This window comes from Oncorhynchus clarkii, chromosome 15, assembly GCF_045791955.1.
Source record: "Oncorhynchus clarkii lewisi isolate Uvic-CL-2024 chromosome 15, UVic_Ocla_1.0, whole genome shotgun sequence".
NCBI classification, from domain to species: domain Eukaryota; kingdom Metazoa; phylum Chordata; class Actinopteri; order Salmoniformes; family Salmonidae; genus Oncorhynchus; species Oncorhynchus clarkii.
Window position 1 is genome coordinate 8,261,830 of NC_092161.1, and position 27,511 is coordinate 8,289,340.

Below are 27,511 nucleotides of genomic sequence, written 5' to 3' on the forward strand. Positions count from 1 at the left end.
TGATCTGGGAAATGATGATTAGTAGGATATATCATTTTTTTACGACGATCCCTAATGTATTATGTGTAGTCATATATATATAGATATATTTATGTTGTAGAGCAGGGATCAACAACTACATTCAGCCGCGGGCTGATTTTCTTCTTGAGCGGATGGTCGGGCCGGAACATCATTACAAATCATTTGTAGACTGTAAATTGACCACAAGAAGCCCAAACAGAAAGTCATTTCAAATCTTCACTACATTTGTATAAGATCACGTTTGTCTCCATTATGCGTGGGAATACTTAGGAACAGACTTCTTCAAATTAAAATCACTAGGAGGCTGATTTCCTGGTGTTTTTACAGTCTATTGTGTCCACAAAATAAAAATATTTTTTTTATTTGTTATTTTCCTCTGAAAACTCCCGCAGGCCAAATTTGGCCCGCGTGCCGCCAGTTGAGGACCCCTGGTTTAGAGGTTTGAGTGATCAGTAAATAGTATTGTCTGGAGATTGAATATATATTTATACCAAACAGTTAGGCAAATACGTAAGAGTAAAAGCCATAAATAATGTAAATAAAATAATATATAAATACTGTGGTCAAATTCATAAAGTATGCAATGTAAGTCAAGTCTCCAAAATTGCAAACAGGTAGTATGCTTGGAAAAAGGGTACATCCTGATGGTCATTGTAAAACAATGGATTTTACTTCCAAAGGACCTTGAATGCTCCATTTAGATAGCTCACTCGTTTACATTTGAAGTTTCCTCATCTGTCTGTGTTTTACTTCAATAAATTAAACTATATAACGTGAAAGGACCGATTGCTACGTTCATTTTAAGATGTCAGGCTTGAAAATACATTCAACCATTTTGGTACCCAAACCAGACGCAACTGGTTTCCAAGTGGCCAAGAGATGTCATGTGATCTCTTACTGCCATCTAGGGGTCCAACTGGGTATCAGACAGGGGGATACATACATTTAAATCAATGGATAGATAGAGATTTCAGCTTGGCGAGTTGCAAAAACAGCTGCGCTTTTAAAATGTCTGTGTTCCAATGGGTATTCGCAAATGTGTAGAGGGCCACCATTAGGTCAAATATCTAATAATTAAAAAAACGTGTTATCCTTTTAGAACAGTAATTGGTGACGTATTTTATTTGAAACTTTAAAATCTCTTATGCGCCAACATGGGGACAATTGGGGGACCCCCCCCCCCCTCACACACTCCCTGAAAAAAATGAATTAATACAAATATGAATTTCAGTTGTTTTGTCCTGCTGTACCTCAGGCTCTGTTGGTGTCACAGTTTCTGACACCTTTATCAGTTCCTACCTTTCTAACAGTACTACGCATGTGCTTGTTGGACTTACAGTTCTGTAACTAAAATGCACTTTATGAACGTAGTATACAATATTATGCCTTGTTTGGTCAACAATGTCAGGGTTTAAGAGGTTAAAAACAGACAGCATATTAGACCTATAGCAGTTCATTGTTGACTATCTGATGATGCCTCTGTGTGTGTGTGTGTGTGTGTGTGTGTGTGTGTGTGTGTCAGACCTTGCGTTTTGCCAGTGCTGTTTGGTAAACACATTTCCCATCAGTCTGAATGTAGCTGATAGTCATACTGTTCTCTGTGACTACAAAGTAAGCGAATCCTCCGGACGTAAGGTTGACAGCGTTGGAGAACCGTTGCCATGACGACGGGAAGGTCTTGACGTGTTTGGTGGATAGGTCAACAAAGTTCCCGCTCCCGCTGACCACGTAGGGACTCCCATCATGCTCTCTGATAAACTGGTGAGAGTATAGAGAGTCAGGTCAACGTCAGTTGTTCAAATAAGTGACTGTAAAATGGGAACATTTGTCTTTCAAAACTTATCACTTCAAACTGTTACTTTGTTATTGTATTAATATGTATGGTCATAATATGTATAATAGCCACCTGTATGCTGTGGTCATGACCACTCAGGTAGACTGTGACATTATACTTCTTCAGCAGAGGCCGTAGTCTACGCAAAAGACACTTTGTAGGGCCGTGATGACCAATGGACCACACAGGATAGTGACCAGCCACCACAAGGAACTCTGACCTGGGAGAGAATGACAGATAAAAGACTGTGTTAGCCCCCTGAGCTAAAGCAGAGGTATTATCTTCTGGAAGCTAGCCCAAGTTTTCATGTGTCAGGAAAGGTTACTCATCGTGCGCGTGTGGTTCAACAAACCCAACTCTTGTTACAGGAGCTTTCTATTCCACATTCAGTAACAGTTGAGGAATGTGTGTGTAGCAGTGTGAAGGTATTTCTTGATTCAAATAGTGATGAGAGTGGAGGAGTCTAAAAGAGGGGTGTGGTCAGTCAGGGATCTCTAAAAGAGGGGTGTGGCCAATCAGGGATCTCAAAAAGAGGGGTGTGGCCAGTCAGGGATCTCAAAAAGAGGGGTGTGGCCAGTCAGGGATCTCTAAAAGAGGGGTGTGGCCAGTCAGGGATCTCAAAAAGAGGGGTGTGGCCAGTCAGGGATCTCTAAAAGAGGGGTGTGGCCAGTCAGGGATCTCTAAAAGAGGGGTGTGGCCAATCAGGGATCTCAAAAAGAGGGGTGTGGCCAGTCAGGGATCTCTAAAAGAGGGGTGTGGCCAATCAGGGATCTCAAAAAGAGGGGTGTGGCCAGTCAGGGATCTCTAAAAGAGGGGTGTGGCCAGTCAGGGATCTCTTCATGGTTCGAAATCTTCACATTCTTTTCTCAAGGCTCAAACGACAACTTATTAAATCAAATACTTTTATTTTCCTCCACCTTGAAAAACATTTAATCCATCCAAGCCATTATTTACTCACAGAACAAGTTGTCTGCTGTTTCACCGATGTGCTTGAACCGTGTATACTTAATGAGAGGCTGTGTTTGACCTGTTGCCTTTCAGGGCCAGTTTCTCAAACCCAGATTAAGCATAGTCCTAGACTATCTATGCTCAATCTGGTTCCAGGAAACTGAACCATATGGACCTTACTTGCTGTTTGCCAGTCTGGAGTTGATCCAGTCCAACTGCTTGGCAGAAGCCCCCAGGTCTTCCTCTCCTTTGGGCTGGGTCCCCTCATAGGTGTTCCCACATAGCACCACCGTGTCAATCATCAGGATGGTCACTGACACGTTACTCTGGGGAACCTTGAACTGGAGCTCATAGTACAACTCCGGGAACCTCCTGAGGCAACAAGAGGGGAGAACAACACAGAATGTCCTGTTTTGTGTGGCTCAGTTGGTAAGAGAGTGTCGCTAGCAAACAACAAGAAGGTTGTGGGTTGAATTCCCAACAGGGATCACATACTCTAAATGTATACACTATTTGAATGAAAGCATCTGCTAATTGGCATGTGAATGTTGTTTTCAGGATGCGTGGCGTTAACGGTTTAAAACACACCGTTTTTAAAGATCTCTACTTAAGCTGCTCACCATCTCTTCGATCTGCTCGAGTAAGCGATCTGAGCGGAGACGTTGTTAATGTGGTCATGGTTCCCTGCCACCAAGTACCAAGGGATGTCAACCAGCGAGGAATGGGAGAAGACACCCTCAAAGGTACACTGCAGGAGAAATAAAAAAGACCAAAAAAATGGATAATTACCAACCCAGGAAAATGACTGAAGGATGAAAAACTAGAGTGATATGATATATAACGGATATATATATATAACATATCAATAGTCATAGTTAGTTATAATGAATAAAAATGATGTTTGCTGCAACACTAATACAATCTGAATGCTCTGAAGAAATAGTTGATGTACAATATTTTACCACAAGAGGGCATGACGCTTCACTTTATTTCAGGGGGGAAAAAAAAGGAGAATCAAGTGCTCTAGGGGTGAGAAAAGAAAGTGTCCTCTTCGCTATACAAGAACACGGTGATCTGAACACAGCGCCGTCTTGTCAGTTTGTGTTACGTCACAGTGTTCTTCAACTAACAAGAGGATTCACTACAGACCCTGGTTTCGATTCCGGGTTGTATCACAACCGGTCGTGATTGGGAGTCCCATAGGGCGGCATACAATTGGCCCAGAGTCTTCTGGGTTAGGGTTTGGCCGGGGTAGGCCATCATTGTAAATAAGAATTTGTTCTTAACTGACTTGCCTAGTTAATAAAAGGTCACATTTTTTTACAATTATTTTTAAAACACATTCTCTCTCTCACAAAGTTGGCTGGCTGCTTAGAAACAGGGAACAACTGTGACGCAACACTTCTTATCGCAATGCATATTTCACAATCTGTTACACAGAATGGAGCATTAGATATTTCGTTCGCTCTCTTGCCATTTTCAAAGTCCTTCCGTATGTCTGTTGTATGTGTGTTCCGTGTTCACATTCTTCACAATGCCACACACGACAGATAGGTTAGATATGTTGAGATGTTAAGTTACAATCTAACTGCCTATGGTAAGATATGTTTACTAGGAGTTGTCACAACAGTTGATGAGTTTTTCATCACAATAATGTTTGCTGTCGTGTGGCGTTTCAACCCAAGCCTATGGCTGCATATACACAGGTCGAACATTTCTGATTTTTTTTTTTGTGCCAATAATTGGTATTTTGAACAAACAGATCAGATCTGGGCTGCCTGTGTAAACGCAGCCTATGTGTTGCAGTGTGAACAGTGCTGCAGAGCGACTGTATTGCGAACTGTAGTGTGAAGTGACCTTGAAGCGGTGATCATTCACGTCCTCCACTCCTTTGTAGTAGAAATGATCTCCCAGACTGAGGACAAAGTCCAATCCCAGAGTCTGTGCCGTCCGGGCGAGCTCTGCAGCGATGGCCTGCTCGTGAGGGGTGTAGTAGGGGAATAACGGGATGCCTCCCCAGTCCCCCAGCCCAACAAACCGCAGCGATGCTAAAGGACAGGTGACACATACAGTGAGGAGAACAAGTATTTGATACACTGCCGATTTTGCAGGTTTTCCTACTTACAAAGCATGTAGAGGTCTGTATTTTTTTTATATCATAGGTACACTTCAACTGTGAGAGACGGAATCTAAAACAAAAATCCAGAAAATCACATTGAATGATTTTTAAGTAATTCATTTGCATTTTATTGCATGACATAAGTATTTGATCACCTACCAACCAGTAAGAATTCCGTCTCTCACAGACCTGTTCGTTTTTCTTTTAGAAGCCCTCCTGTATACACAGCAGACCAAAATCTCATTCTTATTTTATTTCCTATTTCATACCATCTCATGTGCTCGAACCAAAGACACTCTTTGGTATAATTACATTACAGTCTGAATATAAATGGATATTAGGAAACAACCACGCAGTAATTTAAGTAATGAAGTTGATTTGGTAGATCTGGTAGATAGAAAAGTGTACCTTGTTCCAGTGGCTGGCAGCGTGGCCAGAATGCCAAGCACAGCATTAGCAGCAGATGAAGATGATGCATTCCACCAGTATGGAGAGTTGCAGACCTACCAAACAAAGACAATGACCGATTTAGCAGTCATTCAAAGTGTCACACACTGAAACAGAAAAACAAAATGGTTATGGTTCTCTTTAGAACTGTTTATAAAGAGGAAGTAGTATTGTGGTTTCAGAATAACTTCCTGCATTGAGCCATCTGAGAAGAAAAGACTCAGAACAACAGCTAATTGGCTAAGCAATGTCTATCTGCTCTGCAAACAGGAACTTTGAGTTACCTTTAAAAATAGATGCGATCACACTAAAAACCAAAGCCGATCAGTCTAGACAATCAATTTATTTGACCAAACTAGCATGTATAAGATTGCATTAGTATATTTGGAATGTAAATAAATGAGCTACATACAAGATATCAGCATAGGTTGGAAAAGCATTCCAGGTGTAGCTGGTTGAGAGAATGCCAAGAGTGTGCAAAGCTGTCATCAAGGCAAAGGGTTGCTACTTTCAAGAATAAAAAAATAGAACATATATTTCAATTTATTTAACACTATTTTGGTTACTATATGATTCCATATGCATTATTTAATAGTTTTGATGTCTTCATTATTATTCTACAATGTAGAAAATAGTAAAAAAATAAAGGAAAACCCTGGAATGAGTAGGTGTGTCCAAACTGTCGACAGGTACTGTACGGTATGTGAATACAATTACATGAAAACAAGACATTTAGCACATAAATAAATACAAAAACAGATTTTTTTTTCCACCTGAACTTTAACACCTGACTTAATCTATAGCCTGGCTATAAAGGTTCACTCAGTATGTCTCTTGATCTAATGATTTTGATGGGAAAGAATGGTCAGACCACATCATGTGTGTACTTTAGTTCTACGCCCCAAAAGCCTGTAGTGGATATCAATGACCTTTCACCCAGTAAGACCGAGAAAGGGCGTGTTCAAGGCAACAAAAATAAAATAAAAAAAATGTACGACTCAGGTAACTTTTTTTTTTTATGACTCTGAGCCAAGGTTCAAATTTGGAATTGGAAAAGTCCTTCGCTACATTACATTATGCCCCTGTATGAAACATATCTATGAGCTACTCAAGTGTCCTCATGAAGCAAATACATACTGTGAGGTCACAGCTCTCATCAAGCTAAATCTATGAAGGAAAACATCTATGGAGTTCATTCAGAACGGTGACATGTCACAGAGGACAGAACGCAAGTATTGTTTGAAGAGGTGCATTTTTAACCTTTACCCTTCAGGGATGAGTCATCCTCAATACCCAATCATTATTCAGGGAGGAGTCATCCTCAATATCTAATCATTATTCAGGGAGGAGTCATGCTCAAGATCTAATCATTATTCAGGGAGGAGTCATCCTCAATACCTAATCATTATTCAGGGAGGAGTCATTCCCAAGATCTAATCATTATTCAGGGAGGAGTCATCCCCAATACCCAATCATTATTCAGGGAGGAGTCATCCTCAAGATCTAATCATTATTCAGGGAGGAGTCATGCTCAGTATCCAATCATTATTCAGGGAGCGTCATGCTCAATATCCAATCATTCTTCAGGGAGCTGTGTTTCTGTCCTCCCATCATGTGTCCCAAGCCCAGGGTTCAATTACAACTACCTATACTATACACAGTGTTACCTACCTAGTTGAAGTCAGAAGTTTACATACACCATATCCAAATACATTTAAACTCAGTTTTTCACAATTCCTGACATTTAATCCTAGTAAAAACTACCTGTTTTAGGTCAGTTGGGATCACTACTTTATTTTAACAATGTGAAATGTCAGAATAATAGTAGAGAGAATGATTTATTTCAGCTTTTATTTCTTTCATCACATTCCCAGTGGGTCAGAAGTTTACATACCCTCAATTAGTATTTGGTAGCATTGCCTTTAAATTGTTTAACTTGGGTCAAACGTGTCGGGTAGCCTTCCACAATAAGTTGGGTGACTTTTGGCCCATTCCTCATGACATAGCTGGTGTAACTGAGTCAGGTTTGTAGGCCTCCTCGCTCACACACCCTTTTTCAGTTCTGCCCACACATTTTCCTACCTCATGAAGCCATCTATTTTATGAAGTGTACCAGTACCTCCTGCAGCAAAGCACCCCCACAACATGGTGCTGCCACCCCCGTGCTTCACGGTTGGGATGGTGTTCTTCGGCTTGCAAGCCTCCCCCTTTTTCCTCCAAACATAACAATGGTCATTATGGCAAAACAGTTCTATTTTTGTTTCAACAGACCAGAGGAGTTCTCCAAAAAGTACAATCTTGTCCCCATGTGCAGTTGTAAACCGTAGTCTGGCTTGTTTATTGCAGTTTTAGAGCAGTGGCTTCCTGCTTGCTGAGCGGCCTTTCAGGTTATGTCGATATAGGACTCAAACTGTTTAATAAAGGCACAGTCAACTTAGTGTATGTAAACTTCTGGCCCTCTGGAATTGTAATAGTGAAATAATTTGTCTGTAAACAATTGTTGGAAAAAATGACTTGTGTCCTGCACAAAGTAGATGTCCTAACAGACTTGCCAAAACTATAAATAGTAATAATTTGTTTGTGGAGTGGTTGAAAAACAAGTTAATGACTCCAACCTAAGTGTATGTAAACTTCCAACTTCAACTGTACCCACCACATAGTGTTACATATACACCTACCTCATGTTACCTACCACAGTGTTACCTACCCACCCTTCACAAGGTGTTACTTTCTATTTAATACTGAATCCTTTAGAGATTTTTTAAAAAAGGACATAAAAAACAGAAGCCCACTAAACACTGTCAGCAGGATATAACATTTTGGAACTTTCCAGATAGAAATATGTCACGTAGAACAAACATGCCTATCTGACAACTAGAACAAGGAATTATGTTGGCTCAATTTAAAGCATTTCCATCTGCAACGTTCAACAACATTTGGCAACTGAAAGAGTCCCTGTTCCTGTGATAACAACACACTCCAGTCCAGTCTCTCTGTTTTAATGAAAATGCATTGTTGATACAGTTTATTGCAGGTGCATGCACTTTTTTAGAGTCAAATCACTATATTACAGTCTCTCTCTCATATAACCAGGAGTTCTACAGAGCCTGTTTCTTTACAGTTCACAAAACAAAAAAAAAAAAAACAGACGAACACCATTGCTACAGTCAGTATATTATAGTAGTAGTTACTGTTGTGGTCGGGGAGGAAGCCTTCTGGGTGTCTGCAGATCAACAGCACCACTCTGATCCAAGGAAGAACAACAAGTCACATAATTCTCAAAGATCAGTCGATTTGTCATCTAGTGCCAAGTCCACATACTGCTACAAGCAGCTGGAGAGAATGACTGATTATGTACGTAAATGCTTAAGACAGGAGACAGAAAACCTGGTCCAGGGGATTCAACCGAGTGCTGTGCAGAAACTTATTTGTGATCGATGATTTGTAAATGTGAGTGATTCAGAGCCTTGCTCGGTCCCTTCCTCGAACACACACCGGGCTCCTCTCATCGGCCCTTTCCTCATCTCTTTCTCAAAGTACATTGGAGAAAACCCAAGGCTCCTCTCCTCAGACCTTCTCTTTCAATGCGTTTTCAGAGGGAGGTGAGAACACGCTGAAAGAAAAAAACTGAGAAAAAGCCACAGAGGAAGCACCTGGGGACAGGGATTCTCCAGCTTCAGGCAACACTTCCTCTTTACTCTACATTAGGTCAGGCTTCATAACCCAAGGCCTAGGAGGACTAGCCTGGTCCTAGACAGTACAATCAGATCATGGGACCAGGCTACGAAAGGCATAGTACTAGCCTGGTCCCAGACAGTACCAACATATCAGGGACCACTATACATAAAGGCATAGGACGAGCCTGGTCCCAGACAGTACAAACATCAGGGACCACTATACGAAAAGGCATAGGACGAGCCTGGTCCCAGACAGTACAAACATCAGGGACCAGGCTAGGAAAGGCCTAGATGGACTAGCCGGGTCCCGGACAGTACAAACATCAGGGACCACTATACGAAAAGGCATAGGACGAGCCTGGTCCCAGACAGTACAAACATCAGGGACCACTATACGAAAAGGCATAGGACGAGCCTGGTCCCAGACAGTACAAACATCAGGGACCAGGCTAGGAAAGGCCTAGATGGACTAGCCAGGTCCTAGACAGTACAAACATATCAGCAACCAGGCTAGGAAAGGCCTAGATGGACTAGCCAGGTCCTAGACAGTACAAACATATCAGCGACCAGGCTAGGAAAGGCCTAGATGGACTAGCCTGGTCCCAGACAGTACAAAGATCAGGGACCACTATACGAAAAGGCATAGGACTAGCCTGGTCCCAGACAGTACAAACATCAGGGACCAGGCTAGGAAAGCACATGGAAGGATTTCACCCCAGCAGAGGAAACAAGCAGCTTCATTTGCATATTATACATATACCTTAAAAAAAACAAAAGACAAGATAGCAGTTTATACTGTTACCTGCCCTCAGTGACTTGTCTAAAAGACCACCAAACAATCACCTTGGGTCTCCAACTCCCTGTGTTAATTCATCAGATTAGAGTCCTCTGTAGGGGCTAACTCATCTTAATCATTATGAAGCATGATTCAGTTCACAGTTGTATAACACAAACATAATTCATCTGGATTGGGATTAGCCCATTCCGTAATCTGCATGAGTTTGGACCAATTTGGACCATAAATGGACAAGTTATATACAATCACGTGACTAACAAGATGCTTTTAAATACGGATTTGTCAAAAAGAAAACAAAAAAAACAGGGTTACTTCAAAAACGTGGTTTTAAGTGCAGAATTAGTGAGCAACTTTTTCTAGGGCAAATTATGGTGTGTGTGGTTGTGTTGTTTGTCTAGGAGCCAAACTCAATGGTCTCCTCAGTGATGGGTTTGAAGTCGTAGTTCCCTCTCCCGTCCATGTGAAGGTAGTACTGGAAAAAACAAAGCTCAGTCTCAGTTCACCCAAACGGGATTTGGGTTTGGGGTTACACCAGAGCAACTTAAATAAACCCTTGCTTTACATGACACAAATTCAACAAAAGATACATATTTTAAAAACTGCCAGAAGGAGTCCCCCACAGTAATCTCCCAGAGCATTCCCAACAGTATACGGACACATCAGTAGCCACAAACTCCCCCCAGTGTTTCCCGAAAAGGTTGCAATCTTACCTCGTGATGTTTCCACAAAGACTTCCTGTGAGAGACGGTGAACAGACTGATGCCAACCTATTGAAAACAGACCAGGCATAAGCAGCTAGACAACCACACACCACTTGTACATAACATATATTATTATTTATTCAAAACTGGAGAATTATAAAAAGACAGATTTAGAAGTAAAACACTCAGACATATAGCAGTACATGCTGCGAGTCCGGGCTAAAAAGGCTGGAGTGGTGTCTGTACCGTTCTGCAGTGGCTGTAGATGAAGTCCTCCACATCAACGCTCACAGCACTGGTGCACTCATCCAGGATTGCAAACTGGGGCTTGTGGTAGAACAACCGAGCCATCTACAGACACACGTGAAGCAGACCAAACCAAGTCAAAAATGGCTGTGTCCCAAATCTGTCTTGCATACTACATTACTAAAACTACACTGAACAAAAATAAAAAGCAACAATTTCAAAGATTTTACTGAGTTACAGTTCATATGAGGAAATCGTTCAATTGAAATAAACAAATAAGGCCCTAATCTATGGATTTCACATGACTGGGAATACAGATATGCATCTGTCGGTCACAGATACATTAAAAAAATAAAATAAATGGGCCTCAGGATCTCATCATGGTATCTCTGTGCATTCAAATTGCCATCGATAAAATGCAATTGTGTTCGTTGTCCATAGCTTATGCCTGCCCATACCATAACCCTGCAATGGGGCTCTCTGTTCACAACAATGACATCAGCAAACCGTTCGCCCACACAATGCCACACACGTGGTCTGTGGTTGCGAGGCCGGTTGGATGTACTGCCAAATTCTCTAAAATGCCGTTGGAGGCGGCATATGGTAGAGAAATGTGCAGTCAGTGTGCCAATTGCATGCGCCCTCAAAACTTGTGACATCTGTGGCATTGTGTGACAAAACTGCACTTGTGTGTGTGTGTATATATATATATATACAGTGCCTTGCGAAAGTATTCGGCCCCCTTGAACTTTGCGACCTTTTGCCACCTTTCAGGCTTCAAACATAAAGATATAAAACTGTATTTTTTGTGAAGAATCAACAACAAGTGGGACACAATCATGAAGTGGAACTACATTTATTGGATATTTCAAACTTTTTTAACAAATCAAAAACTGAAAAATTGGGCGTGCAAAATTATTCAGCCCCCTTAAGTTAATACTTTGTAGCGTCACCTTTTGCTGCGATTACAGCTGTAAGTCGCTTGGGGTATGTCTCTATCAGTTTTGCACATCGAGAGACTGAAATTTTTTCCCATTCCTCCTTGCAAAACAGCTCGAGCTCAGTGAGGTTGGATGGAGAGCATTTGTGAACAGCAGTTTTCAGTTCTTTCCACAGATTCTTGATTGGATTCAGGTCTGGACTTTGACTTGGCCATTCTAACACCTGGATATGTTTATTTTTGAACCATTCCATTCTAGATTTTGCTTTATGTTTTGGATCATTGTCTTGTTGGAAGACAAATCTCCGTCCCAGTCTCAGGTCTTTTGCAGACTCCATCAGGTTTTCTTCCAGAATGGTCCTGTATTTGGCTCCATCCATCTTCCCATCAATTTTAACCATCTTCCCTGTCCCTGCTGAAGAAAAGCAGGCCCAAACCATGATGCTGCCACCACCATGTTTGACAGTGGGGATGGTGTGTTCAGCTGTGTTGCTTTTACGCCAAACATAACGTTTTGTATTGTTGCCAAAAAGTTCAATTTTGGTTTCATCTGACCAGAGCACCTTCTTCCACATGTTTGGTGTGTCTCCCAGGTGGCTTGTGGCAAACTTTAAACGACACTTTTTATGGATATCTTTAAGAAATGGCTTTCTTCTTGCCACTCTTCCATAAAGGCCAGATTTGTGCAATATACGACTGATTGTTGTCCTATGGACAGAGTCTCCCACCTCAGCTGTAGATCTCTGCAGTTCATCCAGAGTGATCATGGGCCTCTTGGCTGCATCTCTGATCAGTCTTCTCCTTGTATGAGCTGAAAGTTTAGAGGGACGGCCAGGTCTTGGTAGATTTGCAGTGGTCTGATACTCCTTCCATTTCAATATTATCGCTTGCACAGTGCTCCTTGGGATGTTTAAAGCTTGGGAAATCTTTTTGTATCCAAATCCGGCTTTAAACTTCTTCACAACAGTATCTCGGACCTGCCTGGTGTGTTCCTTGTTCTTCATGATGCTCTCTGCGCTTATAACGGACCTCTGAGACTATCACAGTGCAGGTGCATTTATACGGAGACTTGATTACACACAGGTGGATTGTATTTATCATCATTAGTCATTTAGGTCAACATTGGATCATTCAGAGATCCTCACTGAACTTTTGCACGCCCAATTTTTCAGTTTTTGATTTGTTAAAAAAGTTTGAAATATCCAATAAATGTCGTTCCACTTCATGATTGTGTCCCACTTGTTGTTGATTCTTCACAAAAAAATACAGTTTTATATCTTTATGTTTGAAGCCTGAAATGTGGCAAAAGGTTGCAAAGTTCAAGGGGGCCGAATACTTTCGCAAGGCACTGTGTGTATATATATATATATATATATACACACACACACACATTTTACCCCCCTCTTCTCCCCAATTTTGTGGTATCCAATTGTTAGTAGCTACTATCTTGTTTCATCGCTACAACTCCCGTACGGGCTCGGGAGAGACGAAGGTTGAAAGCCACGCGTCCTCCGAAACACAACCCAACCGCACTGCTTCTTAACACAGTGCGCCTCCAACCCGGAAGCCAGCCGCACCAATGTGTCGGAGGAAACACCGTGCACCTGGGTACCTTGGTTAGCGTGCACTGCGCCCGGCCCGCCACGGGAGTCGCTGGTGCGCGATGAGACAAGGATATCCCTACCGGTCAAACCCTCCCTAAACCGGGCGACGCTAGGTCAATTGTGCATCGCCCCACGGACCTCCCGGTCGCAGCCGGCTGCGACAGAGCCTGGGCCAAAACTGCACATTTTAAAGTGGCCTTTTATTGTCCCCCCCAGCACAAGGTGCACCTGTGTAATGATAATGCTGTTTAATCAGCTTCTTGATATACCACACCTGTCAGGTGGATGGATTATCTTGGCAAAGGAGAAATGCTCACTAACAGGGATGTAAAACAAGTTTGTGCACAACATTTTACAAAAAATAAACTTTTTTTTGTGCACATGGAAAATTTCTGGGATATTTTACTTCAGGTCATGCCTTTATATTTTTGTTCAGTGTACATACCTTGTACTAAATGGTAGTATTTAGTTTAATCTAATGCAATAAGCAACACGTTAAGCTCCTCCTACATTTTCAGTATGTCACATCCTATAAAACATTGTTCATATACCCTAAATACCTAGTTTTTAGAGGGCCAGTATGGTGTCACTCGGTGATAACGTGACGATAGGAGTGTGTGAACTAATAGATGGTGAAGTATCTCCAATGAGAAACCATTTTGATTGTATTTTTTTTATTTTATTTCAAATAAAAACTATTCCATTCAGGAAGTATTCCTCTCATCCGTCTTACCGCCATCCTTTGCTTCTCTCCTCCACTGAGGACGTCCATCCAGTCCTGTACGGTGTCCCAGGTCCCCTCCCTGTCCAGGATGTGACCCAGCTGGACATTGTCCAGGTACTCCTTCAGCACCTGGTCAGAGATTCCTTTTCTCTTCTGTTCCTCATAGGTGTCAGGGTAAATCACCTGATCCCTCAGGGTGCCAAGGGTCATATACGGTCTCTATAATAGGATTCAATAAGTCAAAAGGTCATGTTGGGTCTGTACAATAAGATGGAAGAGGTCAGAGGTCAGGGGTCATGGAGGATCTCTACAATGAGATGAAAACAGACAGACTAGAGTTGGCTGTCAATTTACAATTTGCCAAAACATGGAATAGAATACGGTAATAGGGGTGTAATGGTTCACCAAACCCACGGTTCGGCATGCATTAAGTTTTTGGGGCAATGGTTCGGTTTCAGTGCAGCAGGGGAATTAAATGCCATTCACAACGTTCAGCGTTCACAACGTTCAGCGTTCCTTCCATTGTCTGCTGTGACAGGATTGTTATTTTGGGCTTCTCAAGTTTTCACTCTGATGCTGCGTTCGTAACTATGTGGGCGGTGGGAATTTACCAGTTGTGAAGTCGTAAATACTAGTTGGATGCATTCATGCGATTGAACTAGTTGAAGAACGGCGATTGGCCAATGGCCAACAAGTTGTGTCAACCATAAACTAAAAGTACAGTTGTCAGGCTCGTAAACAAACGATAGAGTTCAAAATTATATTTAATAGATTACTTTTTTTAATAAATAATGTGTTGTTGCATTTAACTGCCCGAAAATGCTGTTATAGGGACCATTTCCTTAGTAGGTGATGTCAGAGGTCACCATGTGTGGAGAAGTGCGTGCTCAGGATGACTGACGAGTTTCCCCACTAGTAACTACCAGTCGGAGGGCCATTCAAGTGGATTTTTCCCAGTAGCATGTGGTAAATTCCCACTTCCCACTTGGTTTAGGAACGCACCATGACACCGCCTTCTTCAGTGCCAGATTCACACTTGTGACTCTCATAAACGGGGGGGCCGTGTCGGTAGCACTTAATTAAGTAAGTGTAACACAAGGTGCATTAGCCAATTCATTGAAAACGTTGGCTTGCTTATATAGTGGGTACTACCCGTTTACTGAAATGAGTGAGTCTCTTTCACGAGGTGCTGAACAATACCGTATTCTCAACCACCGAGAATGGCCGCATATCCGCGGCTATAAACCCTAAGACTGTAAAAAAATATAAAACATAGCCCATCTATCATTCTTGTAATTTCTTTGGCCCGGTTAGAATCAGCTGCCGGTTAGAAAAGGGCTGCCGGTTAGAAAAGGGGCTGCCGGTTAGAAAAGGGGCTGCCGGTTAGAAAAGGGCTGCCGGTTAGAAAAGGGGCTGCCGGTTAGAAAAGGGGCTGCCGGTTAGAAAAGGGGCTGCCGGTTAGAAAAGGGCTGCCGGTTAGAAAAGGGGCTGCCGGTTAGAAAAGGGCTGCCGGTTAGAAAAGGGGCTGCCGGTTAGAAAAGGGCTGCCGGTTAGAAAAGGGCTGCTCGAACGCAGAGGGAGACGACGTTGTGTTGTTGTTTATTGGTGTTTACGTCTCGCTCTGGTATACTGGGCTGATGTCGGTGTAAAATGTGTCAACATATTGGTGGTGTTGGCAGCTGCATTGGCTTTTCTTTTAGAGCGTTTGAGACATACTGTTAACGTTTAATCCACAACTCTCTTTCCCATCGCGGTTGTAACCTACTGGGAAGACAAAATGTTCCTAAAAATGTCCCACCACACCCACCATAGTACAGAGGTACTTCCCGGCTGCTCCTCACAAAAAGGACAGTTTGAACTGTGCCAGTTAATATTTGAATTTTGATCATGTTGTTTTAACGGTAAAGCTTGAAAATGTTTCTCCCGGCTCGGTTTTACTCAACAGGCACAGGCCTACAACGCAGTTGGGTTTACAGTGCGGACCAAACCCGAGGTTCCATACCAAACGGTTAGGTACGAATACGTTACATCCCTAATTGGTCATATAAAATACTCACGGTGTCCATTTAGTTACCTGAGGAACATAGAAGAGCTTCCCTCTCTCAGGCTTGGTCAGCTGCCCTCCGAACAGAGGCCAGAGCTATGGAGAAACACACTGAATGTTATCTCCAGGGCTTATCACTCTTAAGTTACGTCAACCAAAATAATAGATTTTTTTTGCAGTACTTCCATCCCTCACAGGCATATCAATAGAACATAAAACGGAACATTCATCACCTCTCCCAGGACTCTGAAGAGTGAACTCTTGCCACAGCCATTGGGCCCACACACTAACACATTGGTGCCAGACCTCACCTGGGGGGGTAAAGAGAGAGAGAGAGAGAGAGAGAGAGAGAGAAAGAATAACCTCATTGTAACATCCAGCGTGACCCTTCAAACGTCAAAAATACTTCAACATCACTCATTAAAATCAAAGTGGTTTGAACATTCCCGAATTTAAAATACAAAAAAGTTATTTATGTCAAACTGACTGAATGACTAAACGAGTGACACACATTCATTAGAGAGGCACTCCACTGTCATGTTAGTTTTAACTTGATCTTGATAACACACAGGTCTTATTGTCCTAACCAGATGTTCTCAGTGAGACTTAACCAGCATAGAGAAAATAAAGAGATGCCTACTTCAAAGGTCAGGTCCTTGATCAGGATATCTCCATTGGGTGTTGCCAGTGGTGTGTGTTCAAACCTGCAGCACCAAAACAGTCAAAGACACTGCTCTTACTGACCACTCCTCCTCAGAAAACCCCTTGGCCGTGGACAACTTCAGTGAGGGTAACATATTAAAAAGAGATTTTATGCAGCCAATATCATGTACAGAAATGCAGAGGCTTTGTCACACATACTTGATGATGTGGTCAACGTTGATGATCTGTCCGCTGCCCGGGACAAGAGGGACTCTTTCTACGGCTTCTGATTCCTTGTCCTGATGAGAGACCATGGTGCGTTCGTACTTCCCAGAGTTCAGTTCCTTCAGGACCTTCATGAGCTCAGTGATACGCATGGTGAACCTGGGAGAAGAAGGGAGACCAGCCTAGCTCAGAACACCTCCTACCCAAGCACTACGAAGGGAAAGCTTGGAAAGCACCGATAGAAGAATGAAGTGGTCGTGGAAAGATAAGGCAGTTTAGTGGTATATGTCTAGAACAGGCTACTACTTTGAATTAGAAATGGAATTTAATCAAATTCAATTGAATATGTGATTGGATCATAGTGTATTGGGAAGAGAGAAGTCTCACCCAGAGAGCCTGGTCATCTCTCTACCAGCCAGTACGATCCTTCCCAGAGCCTGGGACATCCTCAGTAGCATCCTGCCACTCTGGTAATAGTCCTCCAGCAACTCAGGTTGGCTGCTGTTCATGTGGCGGGGGTCGGCGAGGTTGAGGAAAGGCCGACTCACCACCAGGTAGCCCACCACAGTGGCTATGTCTGAGGGAAGGAAGAGACCCAAGCACTGGTTTAGTAATGCAATGAACAATGTTATTTTATGTTCGCCTGGCCAAGCAACGATAAAAATGTGGCGGCTGGACAGCGGCAAGTGGGAGAAGTGCAGAAATCAACTGGCCGCCATTTACAGATCTCTCTCTGGCTATGTAACTGACGATATCAGCATATTAATCTGTAGGGTTTAAAACATCAGATCTTACACTTTGCGATCAGGCTGTCCACGAAGCCCATGGAGAAGCGGAAGAAGATAAACTTGTGCAAATGGTCGACCTGTGAAGACAGAAGGCATCACGGCATTATTAAAACACTTTTAAACTCACAAAACCAGCAGTTTGTCCGTTTAGACAGAAGTGAAGACAGATCTTTAATGTACCTCGGACTGGCACACAGGACTAACGGTAACTCACCAGTTTCTTAAATGTTGAGTGAATCGTCTGTTTCTCTCTCATGTTCCCGTTGTAGAAGGCAATCTCCTCACTAAAGACAAAACATAACACGTTAAACATAATTTAGTTCTCTTTTTTAAAAACACCACGACAGGGGTGATTTAACAAGTTTTATTTAATTTTTTTAAAAAGCACTCTATTGCCAACCCATGATGTACTCAGATCCAGGCCTTCACACCTGTTGGTGATGAGTCGCGAGTTGACATATCGGTACTCTCCCTCGTAGCGCTGCTCTGTCACCGTCATCTTACCGATGGGCCGTCGTAGTCTGGTCAGGAACAGGCCTGAGACCAGCAGGTAGGTCATCATACTCGCTGGGCCCTGAGGGGAAACGGTGACATCACATACAGAATATATTTCAGTACATTCTAAAAACCTGAATGGAATCTATTGGTTGCTTCTGGAATCTGAATTCGTATTCACCTGGGCACCGATGGCAGACGTCAGCTTGAAGATGTACAGTCCAATGTCCAAGAGAGGCTAAAGGGGATATGCAGTAGTGTTAACATGTAGACCTCCCTGGTGGAGTAGGGGGCCCGAGGGCACACAGTGTGTTGCGAAATCTGTCAATGTATTGTCAAATTGTATAAACTGCCTTCATTTTTGCTGGACCCCAGGAAGAGTAGCTGCTACCGTGGCAGGAACCAATGGGGATCAATAATACAAACAAATAACAGCTTTCAGCAATATCACGATTTACACAACAAGTTAATGATAGACTAAGGTGTACTACAACAACCATACAAATTCCTAAACATACACCTTGGAACCACACACGAGAAGATATAGACAAGAATGTATACTTCGGTCTTAAACAAACAGTAGTCAGCATGATAGTTTAGGTGTAGACTACAGTACCTTGCTGAGGTTGGAGTAGAGGTCCACCACGCTGTTACAGAACCTCTCTACGTCCTGAGTCAGCAGCTGGTCAGCGTTAGCGATACGGTTATCCAGGTTGCCCATTTTGTAGTACGTGTATCCTCTGGGGATGACACACATTTTGAGTGAGTTCAATTGCAGAGACTGACTATGGGAATGCACAGTAGACTGACTATGGGAATGTAAGGTTATGAGAAGAGGCAGTAGACAGAAGATAGTGCCATAGACAGACAGCGCGGTAGACAGTAGGGTATGCAGACAGTAGAAAGCGCAGTAGACAGTAGGGTATACAGACAGTAGACAGCGCGGTAGACAGTGCGGTAGACAGTAGGGTATACAGACAGTAGGGTATACAGATAGTAGGGTATACAGACAGTAGACAGCGAGGTAGACAGTAGGGTATACAGACAGTAGGGTAGACAGTAGGGTATACAGACAGTAGACAGCGCGGTAGGCTTGTACACAGCGCGGTAGACAGTAGGGTATACAGACAGTAGACAGCGCGGTAGACAGTAGGGTATACAGACAGTAGGGTATACAGACAGTAGACAGTAGGCTATACAGACAATAGACAGCGAGGTAGACAGTAGGGTATACAGACAGCGAGCGCGGCAGACAGACAGACAGCGAGCGCGGCAGACAGACGGCGCGGCAGACAGACGGCGCGGCAGACAGACGGCGCGGCAGACAGCGCGGCAGGCAGACAGCGCGGCAGGCAGACAGCGCGGCAGACAGACAGCGCGGCAGACAGACAGCGCGGCAGACAGACAGCGCGGCGCGGCAGACAGACAGAGCGGCGCGGCAGACAGACAGAGCGGCGCGGCAGACAGACAGGGCGGCGCGGCAGACAGTGCTTACTTGAGGTACTCGTCGTAGAGGTGTTTGGTTAGTCTCACTCTGAACCTCAGCTTCAGCTCATTCAGACCCAGCTTCAAGAAGTTATTCACCAATGCAATCTGTCAGTCAACAAAACATACACTTTAACATCAGCTTTTCATCAAAACACAACCTTAGTATACTGTCCAAACACAGATGAAATCTGGATTTGTTCAATCCACGGGCAAAGAGACAGTTGAATACAAAAGGCATGCAGAGAAAATTAAACACCAATTGTCTAGAGGACGAGATACATTCTGTAAAAATGTACATATAACAAACAGTTATCCAGGCAATGTATGATCGATCCTATTATCTGGTTATTGCTAAATGATATTAGGAAGTGATGAGTTACAGTATTAAGAAAGGATACGAATAATATACAGTCAATGTTATGCTAATAATAATAATAATAATAATAATAATAATAATAATATCAGACAACCTCTGAGAATTTACAACAAAATAAGAAAGTCGACGGGAGTCGTCGCTGTACAACTAACCAACTACTGTAATATGACATTTATATATCAGAGGCAAATCAGAACCACAGACATCTAGAAAAATAGAGTCAATTGTTGGATGCAATGAAATACCAAAAAAAAAAAAAACACTTACAAGTGGCATGACTTTGCAAAAGTTGAACAAGTAGTTCTTGAAATCGGTGTTGGAACGACCGATAATTGCGCTGCAGACCCAAAACATGCACAAGAACGAACCAACTGGGTCAGTGACATGGGACACACTGCTAGGCAAGACATTGGCAGATGAATGAATTTCACCTGTAACGGTTCTAGCCTCAGTAAGATCTGTTTATGCTTCAGCCAACTCATCTGCCATGATGGTCATGGGAAAAAAAAAAAAACTTTAAACTCAAGCACATACAGTACCAGTCAAAAGTTTAGACAAACCTACTCATTCCAGGGTTTTTCTTTATTTTTACTATTTTCTACATTGTAAAATAATAGTGAAGACATCAAAACTATGAAATAACACATATAGAGTCATGTAGTACATTGATATCTCTGCTAATGATACCACTGTGGGAGATTGAAAGGCATGGATTTTCCTGCGAAGGAATTCATTGATATGATCTGGGGCTGGTTTCCCAGACCTGGAATAAAGTCTCACCCTGGACTAAAGCGCACTTTAAAAATGATTATCTCCATTGAACATGCGTCTTAGTCCAGTATCAGGCTGAATCTGTGTATGGGGAAGCAGACCATCAACACAATCACATCCACCAAACTCATTGGTCATCTAGCTATATTGAAGAATCACAGGTCACATGGCAAGTCAGGGTTCTAACCATAGAATTAGAACACTTTCATTCTACCTCAGTGATTCTCACCTTTCAATCATGGTTCCATTCTGGATCATCCAGACATCACAATATGTCCTGGCCACCAACATGGCAGCTATGAGGACGAGGTATCCTGTCTGTGATGACAACGGAGAGAATAGAGAAGTGGAAGGGAACAGACCAGATGAGCAAACCCATCAGATGATTAAATACACAGATTAAACAATGCAATGGATAGTTCTTTAAGCAAATCAATGTCATGTTTGTATTGTAAATAATATGAGCAAACTAGATGAATGACTAATACATGGCAGTTCAAATGTAGAATAGACCTGTCCTCATCTAACTGACTGGTAGAACAGACCTGTCCTCATCTAACTGACTGGTAGAACAGACCTGTCCTTATCTAACAACATGACTGGTAGAATAGACCTGTCCTCATCTAACAACATGACTGGTAGAATAGACCTGTCCTCATCTAACAATCATGACCGGTAGAATAGACCTGTCCTAATCTAACAATCATGACCGGTAGAATAGACCTGTCCTCATCTAACATGACCGGTAGAATAGAGAATAGACCTGTCCTTATCTAACAACATGACTGGTAGAATAGACCTGTCCTCATCTAACAACATGACCGGTAGAATAGAGAATAGACCTGTCCTTATCCAACTGACTGGTAGAATAGACCTGTCCTCATCTAACAACATGACCGGTAGAATAGAGAATAGACCTGTCCTTATCTAACAATCATGACCGGTAGAATAGAGAATAGACCTGTCCTTATCCAACTGACTGGTAGAATAGACCTGTCCTCATCTAACAACATGACCGGTAGAATAGAGAATAGACCTGTCCTTATCTAACAACTAGTCATTTTAGAGTTCATTCAGTAGAGGATGAACTCTGATACACACAACAGACTTCATATCATCGTGACCTTGGCTTATCAAACAAACTGATCAGTATGACAGGTCTGTTCGGGCTCTGTGGGTGTTTTTTTGTATTTATACAACACACAAGCTCAGGCAATATTATAAATCATGTACACTAGAACAACGTTTGCAAATTGATCACACTTAATGAACTACAATGTCTGTTGAGACACACGTGCATAGAGGAAGAGATAAGTCGTGGCCGTAAAAGTGACGCAATGAAGGAGCGCAGATCTATCTGTACAAGACAAGGCCGAGTACCACAGAGACTAATTACTTCAAGGTTTAATGCTTATCGTGTGGTGCTACAGAACACAACTTTATCGGCCTAGACATCTACTTACCGTGGAAGTTCATCCATTTTTACAAGTGGCCTTATTTTCACTCTTTCTGTGCATGTAGTTGATCCCCAAACCATTATTATTTTTTATATATATTTTGTTTCGTTACAGAGTCCTCACTTGCCATTGACTACAATGCATTATGAAAATGTGTCTAAGCAGGTTGTAAAGCTCTCCAAAAACACTCCAAACCAACTCAAATTCCATCAGAATCTCATTCCGTTTAATGTCTCTGCACTCAATTCTTGAAAAAAAAAATAAAAATCCTCTGTCTCATAAATCCATATTTTTTGTCGTTGTTGTAAACCGCATCATTCAAACATGGATTTATGGCACAGTGAAGAAAAAAAACAAAAGTCTAACATTTTGTGCAGAGACATCCAGAATGAGATTCTGATGTAATAGGAGTTGGTTTGGAGTGTCTTGGAGAACTTGTCATAATGCATTGTAGTCAATCGCAAGTGATGACTCAGCAAAATGTGACAACCAATTTTCTGCTACAACCACATAATGAAAATAAGGCCACATGTAAAAAAAAAAATATTTTTTTAAATAGTGGAACTTCCCCTTCAATAATATTATACATATTACATAATAACGGACTTATAAAATGCTACTGGGAACTCCTCTGAGCTTGTTGTTTTTTTTTTGTTGCTCAATATGTGACCATATTGGTCTGTAACAACAACAACCCAACCACAAAAGGCCCACCTCTTTGCAGAACCATCGAGGCACCATGATCCGGATGATCTTACTGATTCTGAGGAAGAAGACATAGTCCACCGCAGCACGGTCTTTCTTGGCTGCTTTGTCCTTCACAAAGCAAATGCAGGTGTCAGGGGACAAATTTTGCATGTAGTTGAGCATTTATTTTTTTTTTCCCATTTGTTGGATGCATGTGTGCTGGTGTACTTACTTCATTGCTCAACACCAGTTCTGAGCGTCCTTTTTTACTGTAAACGATAGATACGGCACATAGTCAGATACAAAATGTTCCAACTAGACACGTGCAACATCATGCAATGAACACAATACCCAAGGGTAAAACTGATTTAGTTTCATCATCGTCATCATAAATCGAGTGTAATGGTGTGTAGGTTGAATGTAATTTTTTTACATAAAAGGGCAGCAAGCTGCTAATAAGCAACAGTGACTTCTGTTACATTGTTGAAATATTAGCCCTGATTAGCCAATGATATATCGAGATTTTAACCCTAGATGACAGACTGGGGGGGGGGGGGGGGGGGGCGGTATTGAAACCACCGCACAGCCATTTTGGTACTCCTCCCCGCTGTTTCTAAAAAACAAAAAAAAGACGCTGAAAGTTATAGAAATGCATTTATCAACATGCTATATTCGTTTTTGAAAAGTATATTATATTACAGACATCTTATTACATACTTAAGTCATATTATGTGAAATTAACATTAAAAATAGAAAGATACAAACATTTGTTAAAGTACTATGTTACCATCCCCACGACAACAAAGGCATACTTCAAAGCACATAATTGTGTCCTTAAATCATTTTATTTAAATACTGTATAAGTCCATTTTTTTCCAATGGAGGACCAGCCAGGTCACCTGTCATACAAGACAGTATTCGATATGGGGATGGCAGTAAGCATCAGCCTCTGACTCCAAAGATTGCAAGTTCGAATCCGGTGATAGAAAGTTGTTTTTGAGATTTTTGTTTTATTCCTATCCCAAACCTTAACCATTCAGAGTTAATGCCTAACTGTAAGATTTCAGAGTTAATGTCTAAACTTACCCTTAAACACTTTGACATTTGAGAAAGATGGATGAACGTCTAATTCTGATGTAAGACAGAGCTAAGTTTCTTCCTAGGTTTTGGCCTTTCTAGGGAGTTTTTCCTATCCACTGTGCTGCTACACCTGCATTGCTTGCTGTTTGGGGTTTTAGGCTGAGTTTCTGTGCAGCACTTTGAGATATCAGCTGATGAAAGAAGGGCTTTATAGATGGAAGGAGCGGTCCTTCCAATCAAATCTGAGGAGTACCAATATGGCTGCCGGTGGCATCAATGCCTCATTAAAATGAAGAAAAAAAAAACATTAGCAAATCAAGGTTTATACACATCATTGCGACTATTCCAGCTGCACCGGGGTATAAAGACCTCTATTGTTTGCTAATGAGAATGGAGATTTACATTGACAGAGATATAATAACACAAACTTAAAATGTTACAACATGCGATATGCACAGCCATCAAAGATACCTGGGATATTATACAACTACAACATCTCACTGACTTTCAGACTTTACACCCGTCAAATGGGACAACGTTTCTTGGCTTGCTGGCCACAAGTTCTGTGACACAATAACCCCTTGCATGGGCAGTCTAGCAACGCACAATTAAAGTACAACAGAGATTCGATTATACTTTTTTTCCCCCAGCAACATACCCGCTTGACTTTCCTCCTCTTCTTCTTCTTTGCTTCAGGATGTATAAAACGAGTAGGACTCCGCCAGCTATCGAAGAGTTTTTAGCTGTCAGGTACTTACTGACGGCCGCCATATTACCGACAGTATCAGTGGATCAGTGCGCACCGACTGGCATGCTGGGTAGTGGGCAGGGAACAAATGAGAGTAGTCGGTCACCGCGGACGAGTGAGAGCATAGGTCAGTAGAGTCGAAGGAATGGTTCAAATAACTGACCATGCTATGGTTTAGAAAAAGCAGAACACCTCAGAATAATCCGTTTATCCCGGCTATGTAGCTTATTCTAAAGCCCATGGATAATTATATGACATGAGGATATTCAAATGAACAAGCTGTGTATTGCAAGTGTGAGTGCAGCTTTTATATGGGCTCGGTTATAGCAAGGACATGGAAATAAACAGTGGCATGATATCATATCGCCGAATATCATCTACAGAAAACGCTTTTTTTCTGAATAGGTTGGGGTATTGGTCTCTCCAGCCTACCGTTTGGAGAATGAAAGAGTCACGTTCATGGAGAAACATAAAAAAAAATCGTAAACCATACATTTTTTACGCTTAGTTATAGTGAAACACGTCAAGTCTCGTCTTCATTTTGACAGCTCGTTGCGATAGTGATTTTGGTCTTTCAGTAGTAAATCTAGCTATTTTGCCCCAAGTGGTTCAACTCTACCATTGAAATCGTGATGCCGCTACGTCATCTCAAGGGCGGGGTTCGGTATGCAATACACTCACTTGTCGATGTGCTGGTGTGTGGTCGGTCCCACCTCAAAGATGACTGTAAAAGCAGGTGACTGTACGGTTTATGTGACAATGGTTTTGGTTAGTGGAATGTGACTGTAAGGTTTATTTGACAATGGTTTTGGTTAGTGGAATGTGCCTATATAAACTGAGTGTACAAAACATTAGGAACACATGCTCTTTCCATGACAGACTGACCAGGTGAAAACTATTATCCCTTTATTGATGTCACTTGTAAATAAATCCACTTTATTCCGTGTAGATGAAAGGGTTAAATAAGGATTTTTTTTAAGCCTCCTTAGTGACCCTGACATTCAGTAGGCTACCCAATACCAATCTGTGAGTTAATTTGATCATTGGAAGAAAAAAAATACCTAAATACTGCAAATGAGGGTTGGATGGATTTGAGCCACTAATCTTAATTTAAGGTGATGATTGCATTTTTCTTCCCAACCAGAATACTGCAATAAATGTGATTCCACATTTCAAAGATTTGTTTTGAGCTCCATCGGCGACTCGAACTGATACCGTAAGTGGCAATAGAAGTAAGTATGTTTTAGTGAGTACGTTTACATGAACACAAATAATTAAAATATGATTAAATATTAAACTGATTTATGGCAGTAGGCAGCATATGGAAATTGTCATTTAAACACCGTATCTTAATCGGTGTAAAGTCAAATCGAAGTAAGCATATGCTGATTAAAACACCTGGTTTTCTGAGCAATTTTTCTAATTATTAGGATATGTAAACAAACTCGGTCCTGGAGCCCCGCACGTTTTGCCCTAGAACTACACAGCTGAATCAAATCATCAAAGCTTGATCATGAGTTGGTTATTTAAATCCGCTGTGTAATGCTGCACGGTTTGATTTTTTGCCCTAACAATAATACACAGCTGATTTAGACTTTAAAAACAATAATCAAAATAGCCAATAACTGACGGTACAATGGGCTCCTAACTTTGAACAATTCACACAGCTTACTTCATTAAAGAGAGCTCTGGGAGCACATGTAATGCAACGTTCGTAACCAAGTGGGAATTTTACACATATGACTGGGAAAAACTTGAACATCCTTCCGACTGATAATTACTAGCGGGTAAACCCGTCATATTGCCCTAAAAAAGGAAATTGGACCGCTGAATTCAATGATGGTGACCGACTTGACAAAAGTGATCCGCTCCAACGCGCCCTCGTGCTTTTGTTCCGTTAAAAAAAGGAGTGAACTGTCTGGGGTGATGGGCGCTCTTCAACAACCGACTGACAGATCTACAAAGAACCGTGCATCATAATTAACTGCTCATTCTTATTTGTAGATTAGTCGGTCACAATTTACCCATGATACATTACCGTTTTGATCCTCTCTACACAGTAGGCCGTCATTGTAAATAATAATTTGTTCTTAACTGACTTGCCTAGTTAAATGAAGGTTAAATAAATACAATTGTATTTTTAAACACAGCCATTTTTATGAGTGCAGTGTTGTCAGCACACGTCTGCCACCTGGTGGATTAAAAGGCTACTATGAACCAGGAAAAACTCAACCAACATTTCAACCGTTTTATTCTGCTCACTAGGTGTCATTCTCAGCCAATGCTGGCTAGACCAAGACTACGCTGTTATACAGTACATACTGTGGCTTCTTCTCCAATTCTTCTTCTTTTAGCTGAATGGAATGGGCATTAGACCTAAAGCATTGAGATCAGATCTACCATATCAATAAAATTTATTTTTTATTTTTTATGTAGCCAATTCATACAACACTAATTTATTGTAGCCCTGCACCATGTAACTGAATAAAACAAATAATTTTTCATAATACATTTGAAATATATAGTTATATACCAGATAACAATGTTTTTTGATTTCTGAATCATTCACCATATAGGTCTGTATCAGGGTCTCCCATACTCGGTCCGGACCCCCCTCAAATAAGCAAAGCTTGATGATGAGTTGGATATATGA

The 27,511-nt window shown here is 41.8% G+C and overlaps 2 protein-coding genes across 8 annotated transcripts; both read right to left on the bottom strand.

Moving 5' to 3' along the window:
- Positions 1 to 1,114: 1,114 nt before the first annotated feature.
- Positions 1,115 to 5,492, bottom strand: LOC139366887 (tartrate-resistant acid phosphatase type 5-like). The gene is made up of 6 exons (XM_071104625.1): positions 5,331 to 5,492; positions 4,661 to 4,851; positions 3,424 to 3,551; positions 2,984 to 3,175; positions 1,928 to 2,075; positions 1,115 to 1,779 (listed from the first exon to the last, which is right to left on the bottom strand). Exons 1-6 carry the CDS (start codon positions 5,398 to 5,400, stop codon positions 1,540 to 1,542), a joined length of 969 nt encoding a protein of 322 aa, XP_070960726.1. The 5' UTR covers positions 5,401 to 5,492; the 3' UTR covers positions 1,115 to 1,539.
- A 2,860-nt stretch (positions 5,493 to 8,352) lies between these two features.
- Positions 8,353 to 24,936, bottom strand: LOC139366889 (ATP-binding cassette sub-family D member 3-like). 7 transcript variants are annotated; one of them, XR_011626810.1, is made up of 22 exons: positions 24,769 to 24,936; positions 23,263 to 23,299; positions 23,058 to 23,159; positions 21,116 to 21,204; positions 20,383 to 20,452; positions 19,747 to 19,844; positions 18,868 to 18,991; positions 18,433 to 18,489; positions 18,188 to 18,330; positions 17,971 to 18,040; positions 17,764 to 17,833; positions 17,356 to 17,545; positions 16,963 to 17,127; positions 16,742 to 16,805; positions 16,335 to 16,412; positions 16,132 to 16,197; positions 14,067 to 14,276; positions 10,790 to 10,894; positions 10,553 to 10,609; positions 9,568 to 10,314; positions 9,348 to 9,506; positions 8,353 to 9,231 (listed from the first exon to the last, which is right to left on the bottom strand). XR_011626810.1 is itself a non-coding variant. In XM_071104627.1 (20 exons), exons 1-20 carry the CDS (start codon positions 24,879 to 24,881, stop codon positions 10,237 to 10,239), a joined length of 1,986 nt encoding a protein of 661 aa, XP_070960728.1. In that variant the 5' UTR covers positions 24,882 to 24,936; the 3' UTR covers positions 8,353 to 10,236. The 7 variants fall into 7 exon arrangements, 1 of the variants encoding a protein (XP_070960728.1); XR_011626811.1 differs by lacking the exon at positions 9,348 to 9,506 and having other exon boundaries at positions 8,353 to 9,322; positions 9,676 to 10,314; XR_011626807.1 differs by having other exon boundaries at positions 8,353 to 9,495; positions 9,676 to 10,314.
- Between the last annotated feature and the right edge of the window lie 2,575 nt (positions 24,937 to 27,511).

Coding starts and splice junctions, on each gene's coding strand:
- LOC139366889 (XM_071104627.1), bottom strand. CDS start 24,881: ATGGCGGCCGTCAGTAAGTACCTGACAGCTAAAAACTCTTCGATAGCT. Junction 18,992..19,746: donor CTCTACGACGAGTACCTCAA/GTAAGCACTGTC, acceptor TGTCATCCCCAG/AGGATACACGTACTACAAAA. Junction 16,806..16,962: donor AACGTTGACCACATCATCAA/GTATGTGTGACA, acceptor TTGGTGCTGCAG/GTTTGAACACACACCACTGG.
- LOC139366887 (XM_071104625.1), bottom strand. CDS start 5,400: ATGCATCATCTTCATCTGCTGCTAATGCTGTGCTTGGCATTCTGGCCA. Junction 3,176..3,423: donor TCGAGCAGATCGAAGAGATG/GTGAGCAGCTTA, acceptor TTGTTGCCTCAG/GAGGTTCCCGGAGTTGTACT. Junction 1,780..1,927: donor GTCATGACCACAGCATACAG/GTGGCTATTATA, acceptor TACTCTCACCAG/TTTATCAGAGAGCATGATGG.